The 23503-nt window shown below is 39.5% G+C and overlaps 1 protein-coding gene across 1 annotated transcript in view; it reads right to left on the bottom strand.

Moving 5' to 3' along the window:
- The window catches only part of LOC121389177, a 65843-nt gene that overhangs the window by 34132 nt on the left and 8208 nt on the right, over positions 1-23503 (bottom strand). The window contains exons 2-16 of the mRNA XM_041520783.1: positions 22484-22741; positions 20251-20505; positions 19568-19843; positions 18118-18236; positions 17404-17517; positions 16316-16493; positions 15457-15607; positions 14180-14283; positions 12562-12721; positions 11369-11493; positions 5899-5984; positions 4789-4990; positions 2602-2768; positions 1768-1907; positions 829-980 (exon numbers count right to left, since the gene is read on the bottom strand). Coding sequence (XP_041376717.1) covers positions 829-980; positions 1768-1907; positions 2602-2768; positions 4789-4990; positions 5899-5984; positions 11369-11493; positions 12562-12721; positions 14180-14283; positions 15457-15607; positions 16316-16493; positions 17404-17517; positions 18118-18236; positions 19568-19843; positions 20251-20505; positions 22484-22730 — 2476 coding nt within the window. The 5' untranslated portion in view covers positions 22731-22741. The remainder of the gene's footprint in view (positions 1-828; positions 981-1767; positions 1908-2601; positions 2769-4788; positions 4991-5898; positions 5985-11368; positions 11494-12561; positions 12722-14179; positions 14284-15456; positions 15608-16315; positions 16494-17403; positions 17518-18117; positions 18237-19567; positions 19844-20250; positions 20506-22483; positions 22742-23503) is intronic.

Genomic DNA, 23503 nt, shown 5'->3' with positions numbered 1-23503 from the left:
ACTAAGATCACCGTAGTGCATATGGTAGCTATGCACTTAAGGTGATCTTAGGGCTAAGATCGCTTTGTGGAACAGGGCCCTGACTGGTATGTTAATTGTATGTGATTTAAATTTTCTTTGTACTTTATATTGTTCGCTAAAGAAACCACTGTCACCGCCCATCCACCCTCTCCCAGTTGCAGGTATCAACAAACATCGTATCTAGCTAAAAGCGACAATGTGTGAAATATCAATGTACAATAGTTCTGTGTTGGTTATTAGTAAGAAGCGTTTTTATATTAGTAGTTACCAAAACCACTAATCGGTCCTTTGTAGGTAATTAAAAAAATATATGTGTGAGTGCATAACATAATGCCATAAACTACTTGCTAGTGTGCGTTTCGAGGGGCAGTCTCAAAGGTGTATAATGGTGCGCGCTTGCTTGCGCGCTCTCTCTGTCTCTGTCTCTCTCTCTCTCTCTCTCTCTCTCTCTCTCTCTCTCTCTCTCTCTCTCTCTCTCTCTCTCTCTCTCTCTCTCTCTCTCTCTCTCTCTCTCTCTCTCTCTCATATATAATTGTTAGATATGTGTGTGTTTAACCAGTAATATTCAATATGCTAACTTTGGTGTTTTGGGGGCGTTTTGTTTTAGTACTAACCCTTAAATACGCTATATTTCTGCATTAATCCAGTAACATAAAGTATGCTGTTCACATATATTGATACAAGTGCATTAGTTAATATTGAGCTATGTACGAGTCCATTGTCTGGTTAAGTAAGATTCTTCATTCACTATATGCATGTATTCAGAAACAGACTACTTGTAACTCCAGCGTCATCTGTCATTACTTTATCCAGTCAGCTGAACGGAGTATTTGCCATCAATGTCCTTCACCTCTGCTGTGTCGAAGCTGGCGGACAGCTCTCTGAATTTCTTGTGTTTCTGACTAGCTCGCGGCTTCAGCGTCAACGTCGTCTGCCACTTGCCGTGGGTGGGGATGTCGCTGTTGGTGAGAGAACGGGGACAGCACGTCAGTACATACAGATTAAACATATATGGGCTGGTGGTGATGATACGAATGATGATGGTTATGATGGTGGTCATGATGATGATGATTTTGATGATGGTGACAAGATGATTTTGATGGTGATGATGATGATTTTGATGATGGTGACAATAAAGATGATTTTGATGGCGACAATGGTGATGATGATGATTTTGATTATGGTGACAATAAAGATGATTTTGATGGCGATGATGGTGATGATGATTTTGATGATAGTGATGTTGTCATGCATAACATAATGGTGATGGGAATGATGAATATAATGATAGCCATAGTGATGATGGTGGTGTGTTAATGAGGATGAGGATTAAGATGACGTGATGACAACGATGGTGATGATGATGATGGTAATGATGGCGATGAGGATAGTGGTAGTGGTCAATGATGATGATGGTGATGGTAACGAGGTGAAAAAGTTGATGATATGGATGATGGTGATGATGATGATGATGATGATGATGATGATGGTGGTGGTGGTGGTTATAATGATGATGATGATGATGATGATACTGGGTATGATGATAGTGGTAGTAAAAAATAAACTGATGATTATAATGATAACAAATACGATAATACTGATTTAAATAATAATGATGGTGATTATATTCCCAGGCACAGCCACTACCACCCCACCCCACCCTACCCTAACCCATCCCACTGGTTGCTACAACAATAGTGAACTCAGTGAGTTTCTTCTACATAAAGACCGCCACAGAATACTTACGGAAATGTCATCCTTTCAGTGGTGACACACTCCAGACTGCCCTCCAGATCCAGGGAGCATTTAGTGAGCGGGCAGTTGAGAGGGTTCTCCAGACTTACAGTCACCGAGATGACGTCATTCTTTTTACAAGTCTTCGGACCCTTAATGAGACATAATGCAAAATACTTATGTAAGTTAGACAGTTTTGTAACATTAATACTGGAAGAGAAATAAAAATATAGAAAATTGGACAGTTACATTTTACAAAGATTGATGAAATAAAAACTAAATTTGAAAAATCACAAACATATTACACGATTTAGATTAGACTATACGTGAAAATTAGAAACATGTTTTGTAATCCAACAGTCAAGAATTTAGTTAATCAATGTCCTGTAGTGGTGTCGTTAAACCACACAGGCAGTGCAACTTTAACTCGGGTTATTTATCCTTTATTAGCACAGTTAACACAATTAAGAACTATGTTACATTGGTAAACGTTTAACATCTTGGTCACCCTAACAATGGCGTGTCGTTCTGTCTCTCATGGTGCGTCTCTGTTTCTGTCTCACTCTTACCCCCTCTCACTCACTCACTCACACACACACACACACACACACACACACACACACACACACACACACACACACACACACACACACACACACACACACACACTCTCTCTCTCTCTCTCTCTCTCTCTCTCTCTCTCTCTCTCTCTCTCTCTCTCTCTCTCTCTCTCTCTCTCTCTCTCTCTCTCTCTCTCTCTCTCTCTCTCTCTGGTCCTACCAACGTTTTGAAGGCATTCATGACTCCTTGAATTACGTAAGTGGTGAAACATCTTGTGTAACTTACCTTAAACATAAGCTGTGGAATCTTGAGTTGGAAGTCGTCATCTTCTGTTACGATCTCTGTCACGTCACCGAAGAGCACCTCAGCGAACGCTTTCACTACGACATGGCCGCTCTCTCCGGTAAACCTGAACGCTTTCATGCCATTTACTTTGATGGTTAAAACTTCGTCTATAACGACATAATTTTGCCACATATTACTAAGATTTGGATATCATTAAAGGGACATTCCTGAGTTTGCCGCATTGTAAGATGTTTCCGACTAATAAAATATTTCTAAGATTAAACTTGCATGTTAAATATATTTTCTTGTTTAGAATATTAGTGTCTGTATATTCAATGTGTTTCTGGTCGTCTTAATATTTGTAAGAAGCCCAAACTGGATTTTGTCTTCAAATAATTTCGTGAAAAAATATATTTTAGGGAATAAAATGAAATTTAACCTGGTACAAATATTAGAACGATCAGAAACACGTTTAATATACAGCCACTAATATTTTATGAAGAAAAATATATTTGATATTTAATTACAATTGTTAAAAAGTCTCCGTTAGCAGGGTTTCTAGATTATGGTAGCCCCACTCCCATGGCTAGTGATATTCAATGTTGGGCTAGTAAATAACTACTATTGCCATGCCCGATGGCTAGTGATTTTTTTTTTTTTTGGGGGGGGGGGGGGGGGTCAAATGTTGCAGTAATTTGTAAATATGTATATCCTGCCCCCACCCCAACGTTAGTGTTTTTAAGCTCTATCTCCCTCTGTAGGTGACATATCTGATTAATATTACTATTATTTAGTAAAATTGTATTAACTTAAAGTAAAGTAGGGCTAGTGAATTTTTAATCGTGGCTAGTAAATTTTTTAAATCACTGATCCCATGGCTAGTGGGTTTTATAAAAATTCGAGAAGCTCTGCTGTTAGTCAATAACATCTTAAAAATTGCAGCAAACTCAGGAATGTTCCTTTAATTGTATGAGACTGCCTACCTTGGCTCTTACTGCCCTCGTGTTATTTATCCCTGTAACATACATTTATTTAGTCTGTAGGACGTTATAGTAAAGTGGTAATACACATTTAAAGTTTATTTCTAGTATTTAATGCTGTGCAACCTGATGTGTGTTTAAATAATAATAATATGTTTTTGTATGTGCTGGTATGGGTTTAAAGTTTTTATACGCGTTTTAGTGTTATTCATGATTCGGTGATATGGTGGCTGTTCGTTACTTTCATTTTGACGCACACGAACTACTAGTTTTATATCGACGGCCCAGCTGTGGTTATAATTATACAAATAGTGTGGATATTGATAGCAAGTACGACTATAGTTAGTATGATTGCAGCAGGTGGTATAACAACAATAATGTTACCTTGTTAGTATTATTCAAAATAGCTGGTGTAACCATAGAATGGTGGTATAACAAAAACAATTATAAATATTACAACAAAAGTATAGATATGTGGTTTGACCTTAGATAGGTGGTATAATAAAAATATTGTTACCTGTTTCAGCGGGTATGACTGCAGATATATGGTGGGACCTTAGATAGGTAGTATAAGAAAAGTACTGTTACCTGTTTCAGCGGGTATGACTACAGATATGTGGTGTGACCTAAGATAGGTGGTATAACAAAAGTACTGTTACCTGTTTCAGCGGGTATGACTACAGATATATGGTGTGACCTAAGATAGGTGGTATAACAAAAGTACTGTTACCTGTTTCAGCGGGTATGACTACAGATATATGGTGTGACCTAAGATAGGTGGTATAACAAAAGTACTGTTACCCGTTTCAGCGGGTATGACTACAGATATATGGTGTGACCTAAAATAGGTGGTATAACAAAAGTACTGTTACCCGTTTCAGCGGGTATGACTACAGATATATGGTGTGACCTAAGATAGGTGGTATAACAAAAGTACTGTTGCCTGTTTCAGCGGGTATGACTACAGATATATGGTGTGCCCTAAGATAGGTGGTATAACAAAAGTACTGTTACCTGGTTCAGCGGGTATGACTACAGATATATGGTGTGACCTAAGATAGGTGGTATAACAAAAGTACTGTTACCTGTTTCAGCGGGTATGACTACAGATATATGGTGTGACCTAAGATAGGTGGTATAACAAAAGTACTGTTACTTTTCCCGGCTGGCATCTGGTATGACCTAATAAATGTACTAGTATTGTTACCTTTCCCGGCTGGTATGGCCTTCTCTGGGAAAGACTCGTTGTAGATTTTCGACGTGATGAGGCCGTTGTAGAGGTTGGCGTTGAACGTGACGCTGAGTCTGACGTGGCGGACGTCGTCGCTCTTGTTCTTTACTGTCACCGTATAAACGATGTCTTCGCCAATCACTGCCCTGCTCTTTAGAGCCAACACTAAATCTATTTTCTGCAAGACCCATATCATAGTAGTAAAACCTTGTCAAACTTCGCAAGTAAAATGTTAAGGACAATCATAACTAGTAAGTCACACAGAGATATAGTTAATTAGTAGAGTTTAGATTGTGATGTAAAAATATTTTCTACTTCCAACGTGAAATTGCTTATTTTCACAGTAAGAGTCTTTTTATAATAGTAAGAATACCTATTCTCGCAGTAAGATTGTCAATTTTCCCCTTATGATTACCTATTCTCGCAGTAAGATTGTAAATTTTCCCCTTAAGATTACCTATTCTCGCAGTAAGATTGTCAATTTTCCCCTTTAGATTACCTATTATCGCAGTAAGATTGTCTATTCTCATCATGACATTGCTTATTCTCACAGTGAGATTATCTATACACACAGTGCGATTGTCTATTCATACCTCAAGATTGTTTATTGTTTCAGTAAGTTTGTATATTCTCACACTAAGTGTATCTATTCTCACAGTAAGATTGTCTATTTTCACCGTTAGATTGTCTATTCTCACAGTACGACTCACAGTAGGTGTGTCTATTCCCACATTAAAATTGTCTTTTTTTCACCGTGAGGTTGTCTCAATAGGCTGTCTATTCTCACATTAAAATTGTCCATTCTTATAGTAAGAGTGTCCATTCGCACAGTAAGATTGTCTATTCGCACAGTAAGATTGTCTATTTTCCCTGTTAGACTGCCTATTCTCAGTGAGAGTGTCTTTTCTCATCATGAGATCGCCTATTCTCACAGTGAGATTATCTATTCTCACAGTAAGATTATCTACGCACACAGTGAGACTGTCTATCCATACTTCAAGATAGTCTATTCTCAGAGTAACTGAGTACGTTTGTCTATTCCTACGGTAAGATTGTCTATTCTCACAGTGAGATGTCTATGCTCACCGTTTTGACCTCGTATTCATAGGGATCTCGCTGTCCACTGGAGAACGACGCAGCCCTAAACACCGCCTGTCGCTCCTCCTTACTTCCTGAAACAGTTAAACACGAACTGCCAGTCTTTGCAAATCTCACCCCACTGACAAAGTGTTTACAGTTCGTTTGCTTATAATGTGTACAGAATTACTCTGATATGCTGTACGAGTTTACTGGTGATTTTATAGGACTTGGTAGTCTATTTTTATAGCACGGATTTTGAATACATTACCATAAAATAATGGGGCATTGTTTTACGTTGACTTATATCGTAAAATGAATTGTTGTATACTATTAAGTAGTGCTGTGTCCCACCAATTCCGTTTGGGGCAGAGTTTGCCCCTTGGTATTTACTGTATGAAAGACCAAAAAAAAAGTAGGGCCTAGCAATACACGTAATTGTAAAATACCTGTACGAAATCAAGCATTTTGATTGACTGATTACAAGTGGTTAAGTCTACGATATACCACCTCCGAAAGTCAATGTGCCTACTGTAACGTTGTTTACGTGTATTCATACGCGGTTAAGTGTCACTGCTTGTAAATATGGATGACATACACGTAGAAGACGCAGGGTCGTTTAATTTGGATGAATTGGAAAACAAATATTCGGACAAGAAAATGACCTTGAAGAATACTCTCCAGACGCTATAGTAACGCTTGCTGCATCGGCCTCTTCAAGCAGAATTTCAACTAACAATCGTCCTGTTGAGCGAAATCAGCTGATCGAGAATTTACAGTCACTGACAGCATATGACACCGATAACTCACGCTTTGCCAACAAAAACGCAAATATTCAAAAATTCTACAACAAATTAGTGAAAATATTGATCCCTTAAGTGCACCTAGCAGTGATCACCTGTTTCCAGTTTTTTCTTCGAAAGGTGATATCGTCTTTCTTAAATGCAGAAACATTACTATCACTGTTTGATACATATGTTAGCAGTATTTTAAATTATGGCTGTGAAGTTTGGGATTTTAACAAAGCAAATAGTCATTTATTTATTAAATATTCGAAGCAAGTCGAACGGCCGACTCGATGTTTGTCCTATAAATTGTACAGCTAATACTTACTTGATTTTGGAGCAGTAAAGTGTACATGAATACTGTATAAAGCTAGGATTCCATGTGTCCGTAGTGCGCTATGCGTAGTGCGTTATGCGTGATGCGCAATGCGTTTTGCCCGTTTCCATGTATCCGTATATATTCATCTGCGTGAAACTACTTTGTCCTTTTGGAGCAAAACTGGAGAAAAGAATAGGTGTGTATTTTGTGAATATGGCTTGCAAAATATGGTTTAAGTGTAGTTAAGATGAAAATATGTTGCTCATAGCTGGAATTGCGCATTACTACCGAAAGAAAACCAAACGAAGGAAACATAAGTGCTGGGTCCATGCAATATTGAAACAGAGAAAAATATTTGGAACGTACCATCATCTGGTTAAAGAACTTGAGTTGGATTCAAAAGTATTCCAACAATACTTTCGTTTAAGCAGGGAACAATTTCAGCAAGTTTTGTTGCATTTAGAGCCACACCTTGTCAAAATAAACCTAACAAGAGAAACCATCAGTCCAACGGAACGACTTACAATTTGTTTGAGGTAATAACATAAACATACACATGTATATATTTTGTTAAGTTCTGTTTATTTGCAAAAACATGTAATACAAATATCAAAATTATACAATGACTGTGGTATGAACTGTTTCCTGAAAATCATGAATAGTGAGCATTTACCATCCTGGCCCTATTGCATCTAAAATACCGAATGCAAACGTTACAGTGCTCTATACATTAAGGTTGCCATAATAAAGAAACATATTAATTCCTGTCTCAGTTGTTTAACTCGGTCATAGCCATGCCAAGAACATCTGATGGTTCCCTCTCCACACTGGGGAAGTGCTCGTTTTCATAGTGAGTGCTGGAGGGAGATATTATGCAATGTGTTTGAGGCTGCACACAAGCTTGCATTGGAGGAAGAGGCATAATAGTTTGTGGTGGCAAATGCCTATTCTCTTTGATATTGCCGCAAAAAAACTAGGAAACACGTGATTTCTCGACTTCCTGTGTCCGTATTGTCTGCGTGATGCGTATTGGAACGATCATCGAGGAGTTCTGAATTAACGCATCACGCATCACGCATTACGCATCACGCATTACGTACACATGGAATCGCTTCAATTGAATTCAATAGAAACCGTTGTTAGCGCATCACGCATAACGCACTACGCATAGCGCACTACGGACACATGAAATCCTAGCTTAATAGTAGATTCTGGATCCGTTGGAGGCAGAACCTGCCCCACGCTATTTATAAGGTTATTTAGCATTTTCTTTGTGAAACAGATCCGAGCTGGTGTATCGTCAAGCCAAATTACGTAACGCGATTGGTTAGATGACGTCATGTGATGTCATATGAACAGTATAAAAGACGCGAAGGCACGTTTTGTTTCATCTTCATAAATCAAGGCTAATATTCGTTCCTCGTATTCAGCCTTGATACATGTAGTCAAGATTACTGATATCCACTACTAGCGCCCTCTATTGGAAGAAAATTTGTAACAGCGATTATGTCCCTTACACGATGACATCGCTGACCAATCACAGCATCGGTATCATGTGACAATCTTGAAAGCAATATCAAAAATTAACCGCCGGACGTTGACGCTGCCATCTTTGTTTACAATAACAAGGGAATCTATAAGGAGCGTTGCGATTCGTTGCAATCAGATCTCATCGCATCCAATGAAATTTAAGCATTTTGTGGCACGATTTCTTGACGACATGTATCAAGGCTGAATACGAGGAACGAATATTAGCCTTGATTTATGAAGATGGTTTTGTTTATCACTTTGCATTTCGGTGTTAAAGTCATAACATCTCAAATAATAATAAAAAAGAAAATGGAAGATCACCTTGATGACAAATTGTTAACTATTTAGACCTGACATTTGGAATGGCGGTTGACACTGTTTACAAGCAATTTAAAGTATTTAAACCAAATGTAATTATAAGTGTGCCAGCATTCCTATTACACTGAAGGCCGTCCCACATTAGCGCAGCGCGTCGGCAGCAAAAAATAACTTCCAATGAATTACCACATACATACCCCCACTAGCGCAGCGCATCAGCAGCGCGTCAACAGCGCGTCAACGTCGGGTTTTTTTTCGATCGTTCCAAAAGCGATTTTTGCTGCTTGCTGCTCTGACGCGCACAGAAACCCCCAGTTTGTGATGTCATAATGTTGTAATATTTTAGGTCTTCCACCAAAAAAACAACACACACACCATTGACGAATATCTTTATTTTACTGAAAAACAATGCCAAAACTAAATATTAACGAAGAAAGGTTGATCATAGCAGGCCCGTACGCAGGATTTTTTAATAGGTGGATGCGAATTGCTCGTGATGGGACCAACAACGGCCGTGGGCTAAAAATAACCCCTCAAAACAACAACGATTACGTAACGTTATTTAAATTTAATAGAACAAAGTGGACCTTTAGTAATTTGGGGGTGGGGGTGGGGGTGCGTACACACCCGTCGCACCCCCCTGCGTACGGGTCTGCATAGAGGTGCAGAAACGCCCATGCGTATATATATCCAATCGGTTAGTTACAAAAACACGGAAATGGCAGTCAATGCCTGGTCAACGTTGTCGTGTAGGCCCTACCCAAAACTTCCTCTTAGGTTTTTTATCAAGTAATCTTCTATATAAATACATTAAAACCAATTTACTCGAAATTATCTTGAAATTAGCCATGTTTTCGAAATCAAATCCGTTTTTCTTTTCCTCTTTTCAGCCTTTTTTCTCTCTTTTATTTCTGTTTGACACGCTTCGTATATGTGGGCATTATTGACACTTCACTGCTGACACACTGCCGACGCGCTGTTGAGGCGCTGCCGACGCGCTGTTGAGGCGCTGCCGACGCGCTGCGCTAGGGTGGGACGGCCTTGATTTTGCAAAGTTCGTAGCTCAGCTTCACTTGAAACACCAGACAGGATCTACTGGATAATGATGATGATGTTGCTGTGTTATTTTGGCTGCCTATCTGTTGCAGTAAATAAATCTGAACTGATGTTTTCTACCATTCCTGATTTATTCATTTTGTTAGCCGGGTGACTTACAAGAGCATATCGTTCCTGACAGGTACTAGAATATACGGACATTACTTTCGAAGCAGGAGCGGCTCTAGGTTTTTAATATAGAGTGGCATAACATTAATGTAATATAGTTCGATAGCGTTGGAGGTCAAGACTCCATCACACTCTCAATTTAAGGCAAAATTAGTTTGCCCCATACCGGCCTCGGTAGTGTCGTGGTTAAGCCACATGACTTAAGGCTGGTAGGTACTGGGTTCGCTTCCCGGTACCGGCTCCTAACACGAGCGGGTTTAAAAATGTATTGGGTCTTATGGGAATCCGCCTAAATCAGCGCCTGAGATAGACCACGCATATGAACGACAAAACCGTAATACGTGATCAAGGTCGTGTGCAGTTTGTTTTGTTTAACTACACCACTAGAGCACATTGGCTATTGGGTGTCATATATTTAGTAGCAAGGGATCTTTTATATGCAGCATCCCACAGACAGGATAGCACATACCACGGCCCTTGATATACCAGTCGTGGTGCACCGGTTGGAACGAGAAATAGCCCAATGGGCCCACCGACAGGAATCGATCCCAAACCAACCGTGCACCAAGCGAGTGCTATACTGCTGGGCTACGTCCCGCTTCGTTGTGTGCAGATTCGAATAGACATTTAGCAAATCTATCTGGTGCTTCATCTATAGGAGGACAGCCACTCCCGAGAGATCCTTTACTGGATATTTCACCTTTCTTGTACCACCACAAAGAGGACTGCCACTCGCAGACTAGTTTACCAAATCAAAACTAGCACAGAACAAAGCTCATTGGAATAAGTACAGATATAGATTTAAAAAAAATTAATAATAAATGAGTTTACGATTTCTCTACGTGAGATTCCACGTAACGCGTCTCATATATGATTAACAGCGAAGCAATATATATACTTTAAGCTAATGTGTTAAAGAACATTATGAAACTAAAAACAAAAATCATTTCGTCCTTCATAGTTATATGTAAAATCATTAGTTAAAAGCAGGCATGTTTTTAACCAATGTAAAGTCCTAAATCTACACTGGTTTCATACAACAGATACACAATTTTCCTTGAATCAAATAGTCCGATAGTTTTCTGTTAACACTAACAAATTAAACGAACTGAACATATATTTGTAATACCACACGTCAACGTGAGAAAAATGAAAATCTTCAACAGCCTTTTGCTATGTTCGTGTACGCAACGCGTCCGCGAGACACGCGACTACCGTTTCACGGATGTGTCGCGTACAGAAATCGTCAACTCTGTAATAAAGCACGTACGCGTAACTCCTGTCTAAGGAATAACGCTCTCACCTTCCTTGTGTTTGTAGTTGTTAGTGACGTCATCTCGTTCGTCATTCTTATAATCGCCAGACATTGTCTTCTCTTGAGAAAACGGAAGTCCTGTTGGTTTGTGGGTGCTGATTTGTTTGCCAACTCTAAAACAGGACATGCATATTGATGTGTTTTCAAAGAGTCAACAATATAGCTTATTTTCGTAGTTTTATTAAACTAAGGTTCAAGTACGTTTTCCTGGACACCAAATTCGATTGTCTGGATTTTTGTTTTAAGGAGTAGGATGGCACAATTAAAAAACTAGCCTACCAAGGCTACAGTTAGCAGTGAGAGTACGATTGCAATTTATGCAGTTCCCCACAAACAAGTTACTGTGAAATCCTTCGTTTTTGTGGACTTAAATGTTTGTGGTTTTAACTAGAAAACCCCCACATTTTCCTGGGTAGAAAAAGTAGTATCATAAATTTGTTTTACATGAATATATACATTATATTTTCGTTGTCCACGAAAATAGGACCACCACAAAACGAGACGATTTCACAGTAGAATACAACCTACAATAGTTGATGGTCGATGGTAATGTTTACAACAGCCGTGTACCCAGGCAATCGCCAATGAGGTATTAATGAGCAGATGGTGAGGGGACACCACTATCTAACCAAAAAGAAGCACAAGGTTTATATTGCAGATTTTCTAGAATATACATAATCAGGACCACATATCCTAAAATAAGTGCCAGTCACAATATATATATATATATATATATATATATATATATATATAAACACACACGAAAGTTTAGCTAATGTTAAAAGAAATGGCATAACATTTATAAATGAACCTATTTAGCTTAATTAGTATTCACATCTGAAATGTTTACCATTTACAAAACAACATAAACTCATCAACCTTTGCCTTAACACAACAGGAGGACCTGGCTTTCTTTTTAAGTTTATTCAACCTTGGCAAATTTAGACGTCATAAAAGATATTTGCTAAACTTTCGTTGTTGAGTGTATATCAAAATCAAGTTATAGTAATAAACGGTCTTTTTAGTTAGATAAAAAAAGCCGCACTATTGAAGTGAAATGTTGGGATTGTTTTTTTTTTTTGTGTGTGTGTATTTGTCTTGGGGTGCAACTTACCTACGTGCCCCACCCCAACCCTCTAGATACGGCCGTGGCAATGCTGAATTTAAAGTGCGATAGTTACTTGGTTTTCGTTTTCTTCATCAGCACGTCGCCGGTTTCCGTCTCTTTCCATTGGATGACGTCAGCGTTGACTTCGGAAAACACAAACGCCGTGTCGTACCCAATGTTGACATCGCCGTTCTTTATGGCTGTCAGAGGGGAGGGGCCACAGCAGAACACGCCTACAAGGTACAAACACAATATTTAAGGTAGTACTAAACCAAATAACTTCCGACTGGGTCAAAGTTCGAGATGCACCGAACTTTTGACAGAGAAGTTAAAACCACAAGTTCTGTGATTGGTGAAAATGTGAGTGTGTTGGTTGTGAAAAAAAAAGTTTCATCTTGGCAAAACATGTTTACAATTTGATTTCATCTAGTACCACTGTAAGTAGCCTTGTGTTTGAAACATGTATGGGGTATCTGCAAAACAAAGTACTCAAATTTTGTGCGGAACTAGGGTTGTAATAGACGCTACTTGTTATCTCTGAAATGAGCAGCTTGACCCCCATTTTTTCTGATTCACTTTAAGGGTGAAGGGTGGTAGTATTTATGTACATGCACGTAGGAGTTTTAGCCACATATGTTACTATTGTCGTCTATCGGAATTGACTTCGTAGTGTACATCCTTAAGGAAGTAGGCTTGGCATGGCTATACCAAAAGAAGTATCGGTTTAACTTCATAAAAGTTAAATAAAAATTTTTAAAAAGAGGGATGCAATTAAAAATAAAGACACCTAGAGTACTCCAAATAGGTCTACACAATATTGCATTAAATATATATGACCATATCTCACAAATATTCAGCCGACCCAGATATATTTGCTTTCATTAAATATTTGATTTTCGTAACACTGTCAAGGCGAGGGTGTGCACCCCTTGGGTGTCCTCTAACGTTTGGTATTATAAATGTGCAACAACTGCTATACGAGCTTGGTACAACGTTAAAGGTGTTGTATTCACCGAATGTTCGAACACGGACCCCGCCTCCCGGCCCTACACACGCTGATCTAGCCAAATATATCTGCCCGGTGGAACAGTTAGTGACGTGGGATAGGCTGATTCGTGAATGACAGAAGACGAAGAAGGCCAGTGGGTGGCGACGATTACAATCTCTACTGAAACAGAGTTTAGTAAACATTCTTCTAGAAATGATTACCAGTATAGGTGACAACATCATGGGCGGGGGTACACAAGTCATTTCAATTCTCACCACACAAATAAACATGTTAAGTAATTTGAAATTTATTACAAGATCTGAAATTCCAGTAGAAAAAAGCTGGCCAAGATAACGGTAAAATGTCTACTCCCACTTATAAAAAGTATTGTTTTTATTCCATCCGTCTGAAATCATATGCAGATAAGAAACGTTTCATTCCTTCAACACTCAAACGGTTTCCCATTTAGAAATAAACTATGTTCGTTTCCTTTCAATGAATCAATCATACATGAAGTGTAGGTGCTCCCCCTTCCTCAGATATGGATGCCCCCCAATTTTAAATCCTGGCTACGCTGATGGAGGTGGGGGAATCCATGTGGAGATCTTTCCATAATAATCATGATCCACCCTATCCTTTCTTACTGTCGACATAATACTGTATTGGAAAGCGCTAATGAGCTAAATGACGTTCAACTATTTACCGTCGCTTTGTTCCTGAGGGGTTGCGTCGATCACCTGCCAGCCATCATACCCTTCCCCAAGATCCTTCCTCTTCATCCACACTTCGTTCCAGACGTGGTAATTCCTTCAGCAATAATCAATAATGCAAACAAGCCCAATGCACCAATATAAAACAAGCAATGGATCACATGACCCATACAGTACGACAAGCCAATGGTAACAAGCATTAAGTCACATGATATAAATATTGCATAGCACTGAATCACGGAAGTCTCCTCTGGGTTGTCATGCCACAACCAGAAGCGGTTCTAAGGCCCTACGGGCAACCTAGGGAGACACCCCAGCATCAATAGGTCTAAGTAACGAGCTACTCTCGACTCACTAATATCAAAACCTATACGTAGCTCCGGACTTTATTTTTCGATCGACCGTTCACAAATGCGCCAAATTTCCTTCATTCAAAACGCGCACCCATTCTCTTTGGTTAAATTCCGACCGCTCCTTCCAGATTCAAAAACCCATAGCACCCATACACCCACCCCACCTGCTACCGGCCCCGGCCGGACTGCTGGTGCTCCCTTGCACCTTCTAGTGCAGGTGGTCACTCCTTCCACCACCCCCACCTTTCCTGTCCTGGACGGAGGAGCTGGCCAAGGCCGGCACCTGTGCCCAGGACAGGCGTGCGCTACAACAGCTTGCTCTGAATATGCACGTTAAATCCTCTGACCTGACCCAATCACGGAAGTTGTGCTCATAATTATCGGTTTAGCACATAAGTATTTGTCTTCTGTCTTCTTCTATATATCTTATCAAAATTAACACCATGGGGCCTGCAACTAAGTAATTAAATGACTATTACTTATAATGAAATGGCATTAGCTAAGATAGTGCTCAGTATTATCATCATAGTTACCATCACGACCGTCGACATTATCATTACCATGACATCATCTTCGCTATCATAAATATTCTCACATCATCATCATTATATCATTATCACTACTACCACATCATCACCATCAACACCATTACCATCATCGCCACTACCACATCATCATCGTCGTCGTCATCATCATCATCATCATCATCATCATCATCATCATCATCATCATCATCATCATCATCATCATCATCATCATCATCATCATCATCATCATCATCACCACCATGAATACCACTGTCATCATCATCAAAACTAAGCATAGATTACCAGATGGAGTCATCATCATCATCATCATCACCACCACCACCATCATGAACACCACTGCCATCATCATCAAAATTAAGCACAGATTACCAGATGGAGTCTTCGGTGCGGTAGCTGTCTTTGACAATGTCACCAGCGGAGTCATCATAGTAGTACTCGTCTATCGTTAGACTGGCGTCAGTGTCGTGTGCTGACGAGTAGTTCGTTACGCTGCGACACGGCAGACCAATAGCGCGACACACTGCACGGAAAGAGAACAGTCCAATATATTATGTTAAAAAACAGTAACAGTAAATAAATAAAACAATGAATGAACTAATGAAGGCAAGAAGAAAACAACGGATGGAACGAACAAACGAACGAACGAACCAAACCATGAATGAGTGAATAAATGTTTTCCAGAAATTAATGTGAACTTTCATAAAACATTAAGAAAATATTTATTGTCGGACACCTCCATTTGTCATTTGAACACTTTGTAGGCTGTGATTCGAACTCATAGCCTGTAGCACTGTACACTGTTGTTTTCTAGACACCACTAGAGCACAATGATATATTTATCACCGGCTATTGGATGTCAAACATTTGGTCATTTTTACTTAAAGTCTTCGAGAGAAAAGCGGCTGAATGTTTCCATTAGATTTTTTATTTGCACCATCCCACAGACAGGATAGCACATACCACGGCCTTTGATATACCAGTCGTGGTGCACTGGCTGGAACAAGAAATAGCCCAATGGGCCTACACTTTACCATTGGGCTACGACCCGCACTCCTGTGCAAACAAATGTCTGGCACATACCTGTAGTGAGAACTGCAGACAACAAACATCCCTGCCCGTACTTAACAGGTTTGTGATTACTGAGGTAATCACGCAGATAACTATATGTGTGCAAGGATGGCGAGCTTTAATTTGGGTATCAGGACGCAAACAGATGCCGTACACACACCTGTAGTGAGAACTGCTGAGAACACCCAGCACTGCCCGTACTTGACAGGTTTGTGACCGCTGAGGAAGTCACGCAGTATCTTGACACTGCCGCACCACTTGGTGGGACACACGCCGTCGTCGTAGTCGCCGCTCCAGTTACCGATGATCACCCCGCCGTCGCCGTCATTTTCATTAACCTTAATAACAAGAGCAACACAACTTCGATACAATCTTCATTTTACTAACATGCGATACTGTCATGTTGCTTACTTTAATTAAAGAAAGGAAAACAAAAGAAGAAAAGAAAAAGGAAACAAGAAAAAGTTTGTTTGTTTTGTTTAACGACACCACTAGAGTACATTGATAAATTATTCATCGGCTATTGGATGTCAAACATTTGGTAATTCTGACACGTAGTCATCGGACGAAACCCGCTACATTTTTCCTAATGCAGAACGGAATGTTTTATATGCACTTTCCCACAGACAGAAAAGCACACACAACGGCCTTTGTCCAGTTTTTATGCACTAGTTGGAACGAGAAAAAGCCCAATCAGTTGAATGGATCAACCGAGATGGTTCGATCCTGCGACGCAAGCGCCTCAAGCCAGCACTCAACCGACTGAGCTAAATCCCTCCTCAAAAACAAACACCTTCAATGAATATGATATATTTCGGTACACTGAATTTAACTATAATTAATTAGAATTCAATTCAGTTAATGATTATGTGGTATCCTTGAATCTAAACTGTTTAATAAGATAGTGTTAGCTACAGGACACGCAAACTATGAAGATATTAGACGAGTTACCGGCGTTGGTGGTGCAGTGATCAGACTTAAAGGCTGGTAGGTACTGGGTTTGCATCCTGGTACCGGCGCCCCCGACACTACCGAGGCTAGTACGTTTTAATACACCCATTGGCCTAGTATTCCAGACAAAAAATGCATTTTGCACAATCACCGTCAGAGACAAAGACTCTTGGTCATTCAATGTATCAGCTTGGAAACATTAAAATTTTTAATTGCTTTAATCTAGTAGCTTATCAACACAACGTACACAAAAAATTACAATAAAATAATGAGATCCTGTGACGTCAGAACACTTACGAGTTGAGACAGCGACCTTGCTATCTTGACCGGGTCACCAAGCGAGGGGGACGAGCGGAACGCCAGACCTTTCCTCAACAGAAACAGAGATATAGTCAAAATGTCGTTGTCAAACTAGAAAAAAAAAAATGAAAATGAAAAAAAAAAAAAAAAAAACATTTTCATTTCATCGTGTGTGTGTGTATATATATATATATAATTTTATCAAATACATACAAATTCATATGTCTCCATAAAGTTATTTAATTTTATTTGGGATTCTAGCATGATAATACGATACATTTATACACTTATCAGCAGAATGTAAGGGAAGTAAAATACCCATCTGTGAAATATCAGGCGCGTGTGCAGGGGTTAGGTTTCCGCTCTTCTTTTTTTTCGATATATTTTCTGGGGACGCATGTGTCATACCCCACCCCCCCACCCCCACCCCACACACACAGACACACCTACTCCCCCATAAACTTCATAAGTGGTATTGGCTTACGTAGCTTGTCATAGCCTAATAGCCACCTTGGTAGTGTTGGATTCTTATACAGGGTCCATCCTCCTTAACTCTGCAGTGGACGTTAATACCACCAAGAGATTTTGGGTGTTCTTTGTACAAGCAAGCATTTAAACCCCACTTAGGACCTGTAACACTTCAACCAAAAATAGAAAAGGGGTGTGGCGCTCTTGGGCCCCATCCTATAGCCGCGTCTATCAACGACATACCTGACCGAAATACCACGGTTTGAGTGAGATGGAGTTTGTGCTGCCGCGGTAGATGACGCCGGAGTCGTTGAGAACGTACTCGTCGAGCAACGCTGTGTCCGACATGTACACCGCATCGTCTACAAGTGAACGACATCTCATATATTAACATTACCCAATCACAAACGAGTGTTTTATCATGCTGCCAATTTTTCGTTAGAATTATCCAATCAAATGTGAGGATTCCATCATGTTGTCAGTCATTTGTTCGAATTGCCCAATCAAATGTGAGGATTTCATCAAGTTGTCAGTCATTTGTTCAAATGACCCAATCAAATGTAAGGATTTCATTAAGTTGTCAGTCATTTGTTAAAATTCAATTACCTAATTACGTGCGAAAATTTAATCGAGCTACATGCGATGATCTTTCTTTCAGAGATCAGAAGTATCAATTCGAAAGCGATGATTTCATCTAGATGTCGATCCTTTAATACGATTACCCAATCACAAACAACGATTTCATCAATCTGTCAGTCATTGGTTAGGATTACCCAATCACAAGTCAGGGTTTCGTCTAGGTGCCAGTCAATGGTTTCTTAAAATTACCCATTCACAATTCATCTAGCTCTCAATCAGTTATTAATATTACCCAATCACAAGTGAGGATTTCATTAAAACTATCCAATATCAAATGAAACAATCTATTATTAAAAACTATCCGATCACAAGTGAGGTATTCATCTAGCTGTCCATCATTTCGGTACATTTATTACAAATACCCAATCATTGTTTCACAAGAGCCAATTATATATCACAATTACCAAATCGTGTATTGTAATTAACAAATTACAGGTAAATGTTTTCCTCCTATCTAGTATAAATATTTTTCTTATTAGTGTATCACTCAAGTGGATCTGTCCTGCAAAAAAAAAAAAAAAACGAGCATAGTGTTAAAATTGGCATCTTATAATAATATCAGTTGATATTTGTGTACCCATCAACGTTCTGACATGAACAAGATCATGACAGTTCTAATATTAATATTATAAAAATCATCACAGTTTTGTTGTAAATATATTTTAAAAGGAAGGAAATGTTTTAATTTAACGAAACACTCAACACATTTTATTTACGGTTATATGGCGTCGGACAGATGGTTAAGGACCACACAGATATTGAGAGGAAACCCGCTGTCGCCACTTCGTGGGCTACTCTTTTCGATTAGCAGCAAGGGATCTTTTATATGTACCATCCCACAGACGTGATAGCACATACCACGGCCTTTGATATACCAGTCATGGTGCACTGGCTGGAACGAGAAATAGCCCAATGGGTCCACTTACGGGGGTCAATCCTAGACCGACCGCGCATCAAGCAAACGCTTTACCACTGGGCTACGTCCGGTCCCAAAATAAATTTTAAAAGCCATTTTTATTTCATTCATAAACTTTCGAACACAAATACCATGTACCTTTGCACCAAGGATTCAGCAAGATCGTGACGTCATCTGCCGACTCGTACTGACAAATCGCCACATCCTCTTTAGCAGAACCTTGCTCCGTTGTCCTGATAATGAATTCCCATTCTCCAATGGGACAGTCTGCCGGGACGAACACGGCGATGGTTTGAGATGTATCTTGCTCAGTGTGAATTCGAGCACCCCACCTCTTCGGTTTGTATCCGCTCTTGCCAGTCTCATCAACACGAAACGAGGCCAGTGTTTTCCTCTTCTCTGAGGGTTTCGTACCTAACGTAGAAACGAAAGAAATGTTTATTTAACGGAATCACAACACAGCATTCAAATGCATGACTTGTATTTGTATAACATGTAATTTAACGAAAAACAAGAAAAAAACCTCCAATTTCATTTACGCATATTTCGAAAATAGGTATTTTTTTGTGCAATCAGGTAAAAACTGTTTTATATATCGAATCTGGTCTGATTACTCGCGTGTGAGTTGTACTGATTTTACGAAACTCGTGTCAGGATTCATGTATTACCCTCGCACTCGCTCGGGCAATATAAAGATCCCGGCACTGTTTCGTAAAATCAGTACGACACACAAGCTCGTATAATAATCTCTATAAGTGATCTGGTCCTCTGGACAACACACCTCAAACTATACGGACGGACAAATAGACTGATGGACATACCTATCTTAAATATGATCTCCATATCGTGTTTCTTCTTGTTGTAAGGGCGGTCGAAGACGATGGTCAACAGAAACTCGTCCCCTCTTCGCAAAACCAGCTCCGGTTTCAGAGCCTGGCACATTATCTCCCTTGATTCTGTACACTCGTATTTGTCCGTGTGGTGGCGCTGTGTGTTTTCATCAATGTGCAGCTCAACGTGTCCAACACGAAGACGTTCCGCAATTTCTACCGGAGGAGGCTCGTGTCCGGTTTTATCTTGGTGAAGGGAGATAAAACTTTTAATTAACAGATATTACAAACTATATTGAAATTCTTTTTAGAACTACGCTATATACAAACGAGCATTTCTTATACACTGTTAAAAGAGAATACTGTGAAGACCTAGACGCCAAAGCACATCGTCCAATGGAATTAACACTACTGATTGCTCTATGGTGTATAAGTTAATTGTGTAAGCGCGGGTGCGCCGTAAATAAACGTACGGTAGTTGGAAAAGACGACTTTAAAATTATACTTTTTTAACCTGGTTGGGTTTTTTAAGGAGATGTAATAAATAGAATGTTTCACTTGTTTCAAAATTTATGCATCCAATTTATCTTACTAGTACTTTTTAGAAACGTATTCAGCTCGCTCTTTGTCGTTCGATAAATGCTATCCAACGGTCTCTCAATAAATGGCAGTACTCGGAACATGCGCTCACGACAGGCGTGTGGTATAACAGTTTGCTCTGAATGAGCACGTTAAACAACTTTAACTTGAATTCATATAGTAAGCCTGCTCTCCGTGTATTTCAATTCGGCGTTTGTGTATGGTAAAACTGAATGGGGCGTTTGTCATTGCCATCACTTAAACTGGTCCATGTCATGTGCATATGAACGATTTTTAGTGGATCCATTCAACTGATTGGACTTTTTCTCGTTCCAACCAGTGCACCACAAGTGTCAAAGGCCGTGGTATGTGCTTTCTTGTCTTTGGGAAAGTGTATATAAAAGATCCCTCCCTGCACTGGCAAAATATAGCGGGTTTCCTCTGATGACTACGAGTCCAATAGTCAATGATTAATTAATTATCAATGTGCTCCAGTGGTGTCGTTAAACAAAACAAACTTCTTCTTGAAGGATTTTATATTAAATGTTGATGTTTTCATAAAGAACAGACATCGATATATTTTGAGAAATGTAACAAATATGCTTATTACGTGTTTGTTTTTTGGCCAACGAATTGATCTTCTTCTTTTTTTGTGTTCATACTAAAGGGGGCAGGGGCTGGTGTGTTTTGGCACCAGAACAAACTCGCAACAATGTCATTTACATTAGAAGTTCTCTTTTGATTAGTTAGATAAGTTTCATCTATCCGTCTCAATCCATGTATATATGTCGTTTACCTTGTCTCTCTAGACGCCTGTCTGTGTGATAATTATATATCATAAATATTTCTATTTATCTTTCTTTGTTTACCTATCCCAGTCCCAGTTATTACAGACTAAAGTCGGGGAGCACGGGTCCCGAGTTTTGAGTTTGTAGACACGTTGTGCCGTAAAAGGTTGCCTTGTGGGGTTTTTTTTTAAACTTAAGACCTTCCTGAAGAAGATTCCCGATGTCAACCTCTTTAAAGCGACATACCCTAGTTTTTCAACACTAAGGCATACTTTTTTACTATTAGAGCCGCTTTTGATAACAGAAATCATACTATGCTTAGATTTTATTGTTTTGATTATCCATGTTCGTGTTTTGGTGATCCTGGTGTTTTTAATATCACAAAATGCCTTTCTCATATTTTTAAAAACACACGTGCGTCTGAGAAGTAACAGTTATGGAGTCGAGTTTTAGTCTATTTTTAAAGGGAATTTTACCATTTCAAAGTCACAGACTCATGTTTCACTCCATTGTATCTTTATCCAAATGTGTTACAGGTTTGTAGATTAACTAAACGTAGTGTTAATTTCCACGGGTTGAAACTAGGGTCTGTCCCTTTAATTCAGTGTAGGTCACTGAAAAGGTTCTGCTTTTGGTACTATCTTATTTTCAAGGTTTGCATAACAAAATGAATCGAACGATGTCATGTCTGCTATCAAAATGTTCAGAATGATGAGATTAACTCAATTTTAAAAGATTTGAGTTACTAATGTTACGTTACAATCAAGAGAACAAAGTACGAACAGTTCTTACTATATATATATATATATATATATATATATATATATATATATATATATATATATACATACACTTACTTGTCTCCTCTTCGTTGTGTTCCTGCTTTCTCTTGTTGAACTCTTTCATCGCCTTCTCCATCTCCTTTGCCGCCTGTTTCATCCAATCAAGATCTCGATGTGTTGCAGGTGGGCGTGTCCTCTTCGGCCCATACGACCAACATGGAATGCGCATGTCCGGCAGAGACTTCCGGCGGTTATGGATACCTTTCGGCGCCACGATTGTGGAACTGCGCTTGTTGGGAATCTCAAGTGTTGTTCGGAACATGGTTGATTAATCTATAACATAATACACAAAACCATTTTAAATTTCCACTCTTGATGGTTTCTCCGCTTTTGATCTGCACTGCCGCCTGCCATCTTTGTACTTGCCCGATGTCGCAAAACGCAAGGATCCTTTTGCTCGCTTATTTAATCGAGTTCCGTTTGTTATCTGTTTATACTTATTTTTGTGCCTATATCCAATTAAGGTTCAAACACACTGTCCTGTGCACACATCTAAACTATCTGGACTGTCTGCCAATAAGAGTGATTTAGTGGTTAGTGAGAGAGAAGTCGATATAGGGGCCTTACTTCTTACTTCAACGGTTTAATAACTATACCACCGAACATTGTACACACAGCGTGCTAAATATTGGATACAAAGAAAGAAAGAAATGTTTTATTTAACGACGCACTCAACACATTTTATTTACGGTTATATGGCGTCAGACGTATGGTTAAGGACCACACAGATTTTGAGAGGAAACCCGCTGTCGCCACTGCATGGGCTACTCTTCCGATTAGCAGCAAGGGACCTTTTATTTGCGCTTCCCACAGGCAGGATAGCACAAACCATGGCCTTTGTTGAACCAGTTATGGATCACTGGTCGGTGCAAGTGGTTTACACCTACCCATTGAGCCTTGCGGAGCACTCACTCAGGGTTTGGAGTCGGTATCTGGATTAAAAATCCCATGCCTCGACTGGGATCCGAACCCAGTACCTACCTACCGATGGCCTGCCACGACGCCACCGAGGCCGGTTGGATACAAAGATGAATA

The sequence above is a fragment of the Gigantopelta aegis genome, chromosome 14 (assembly GCF_016097555.1).
Source record: "Gigantopelta aegis isolate Gae_Host chromosome 14, Gae_host_genome, whole genome shotgun sequence".
Taxonomy (NCBI): domain Eukaryota; kingdom Metazoa; phylum Mollusca; class Gastropoda; order Neomphalida; family Peltospiridae; genus Gigantopelta; species Gigantopelta aegis.
Note: the sequence above shows the minus strand (reverse complement) of the source record. Positions and strands in the feature narration are given on the sequence as shown.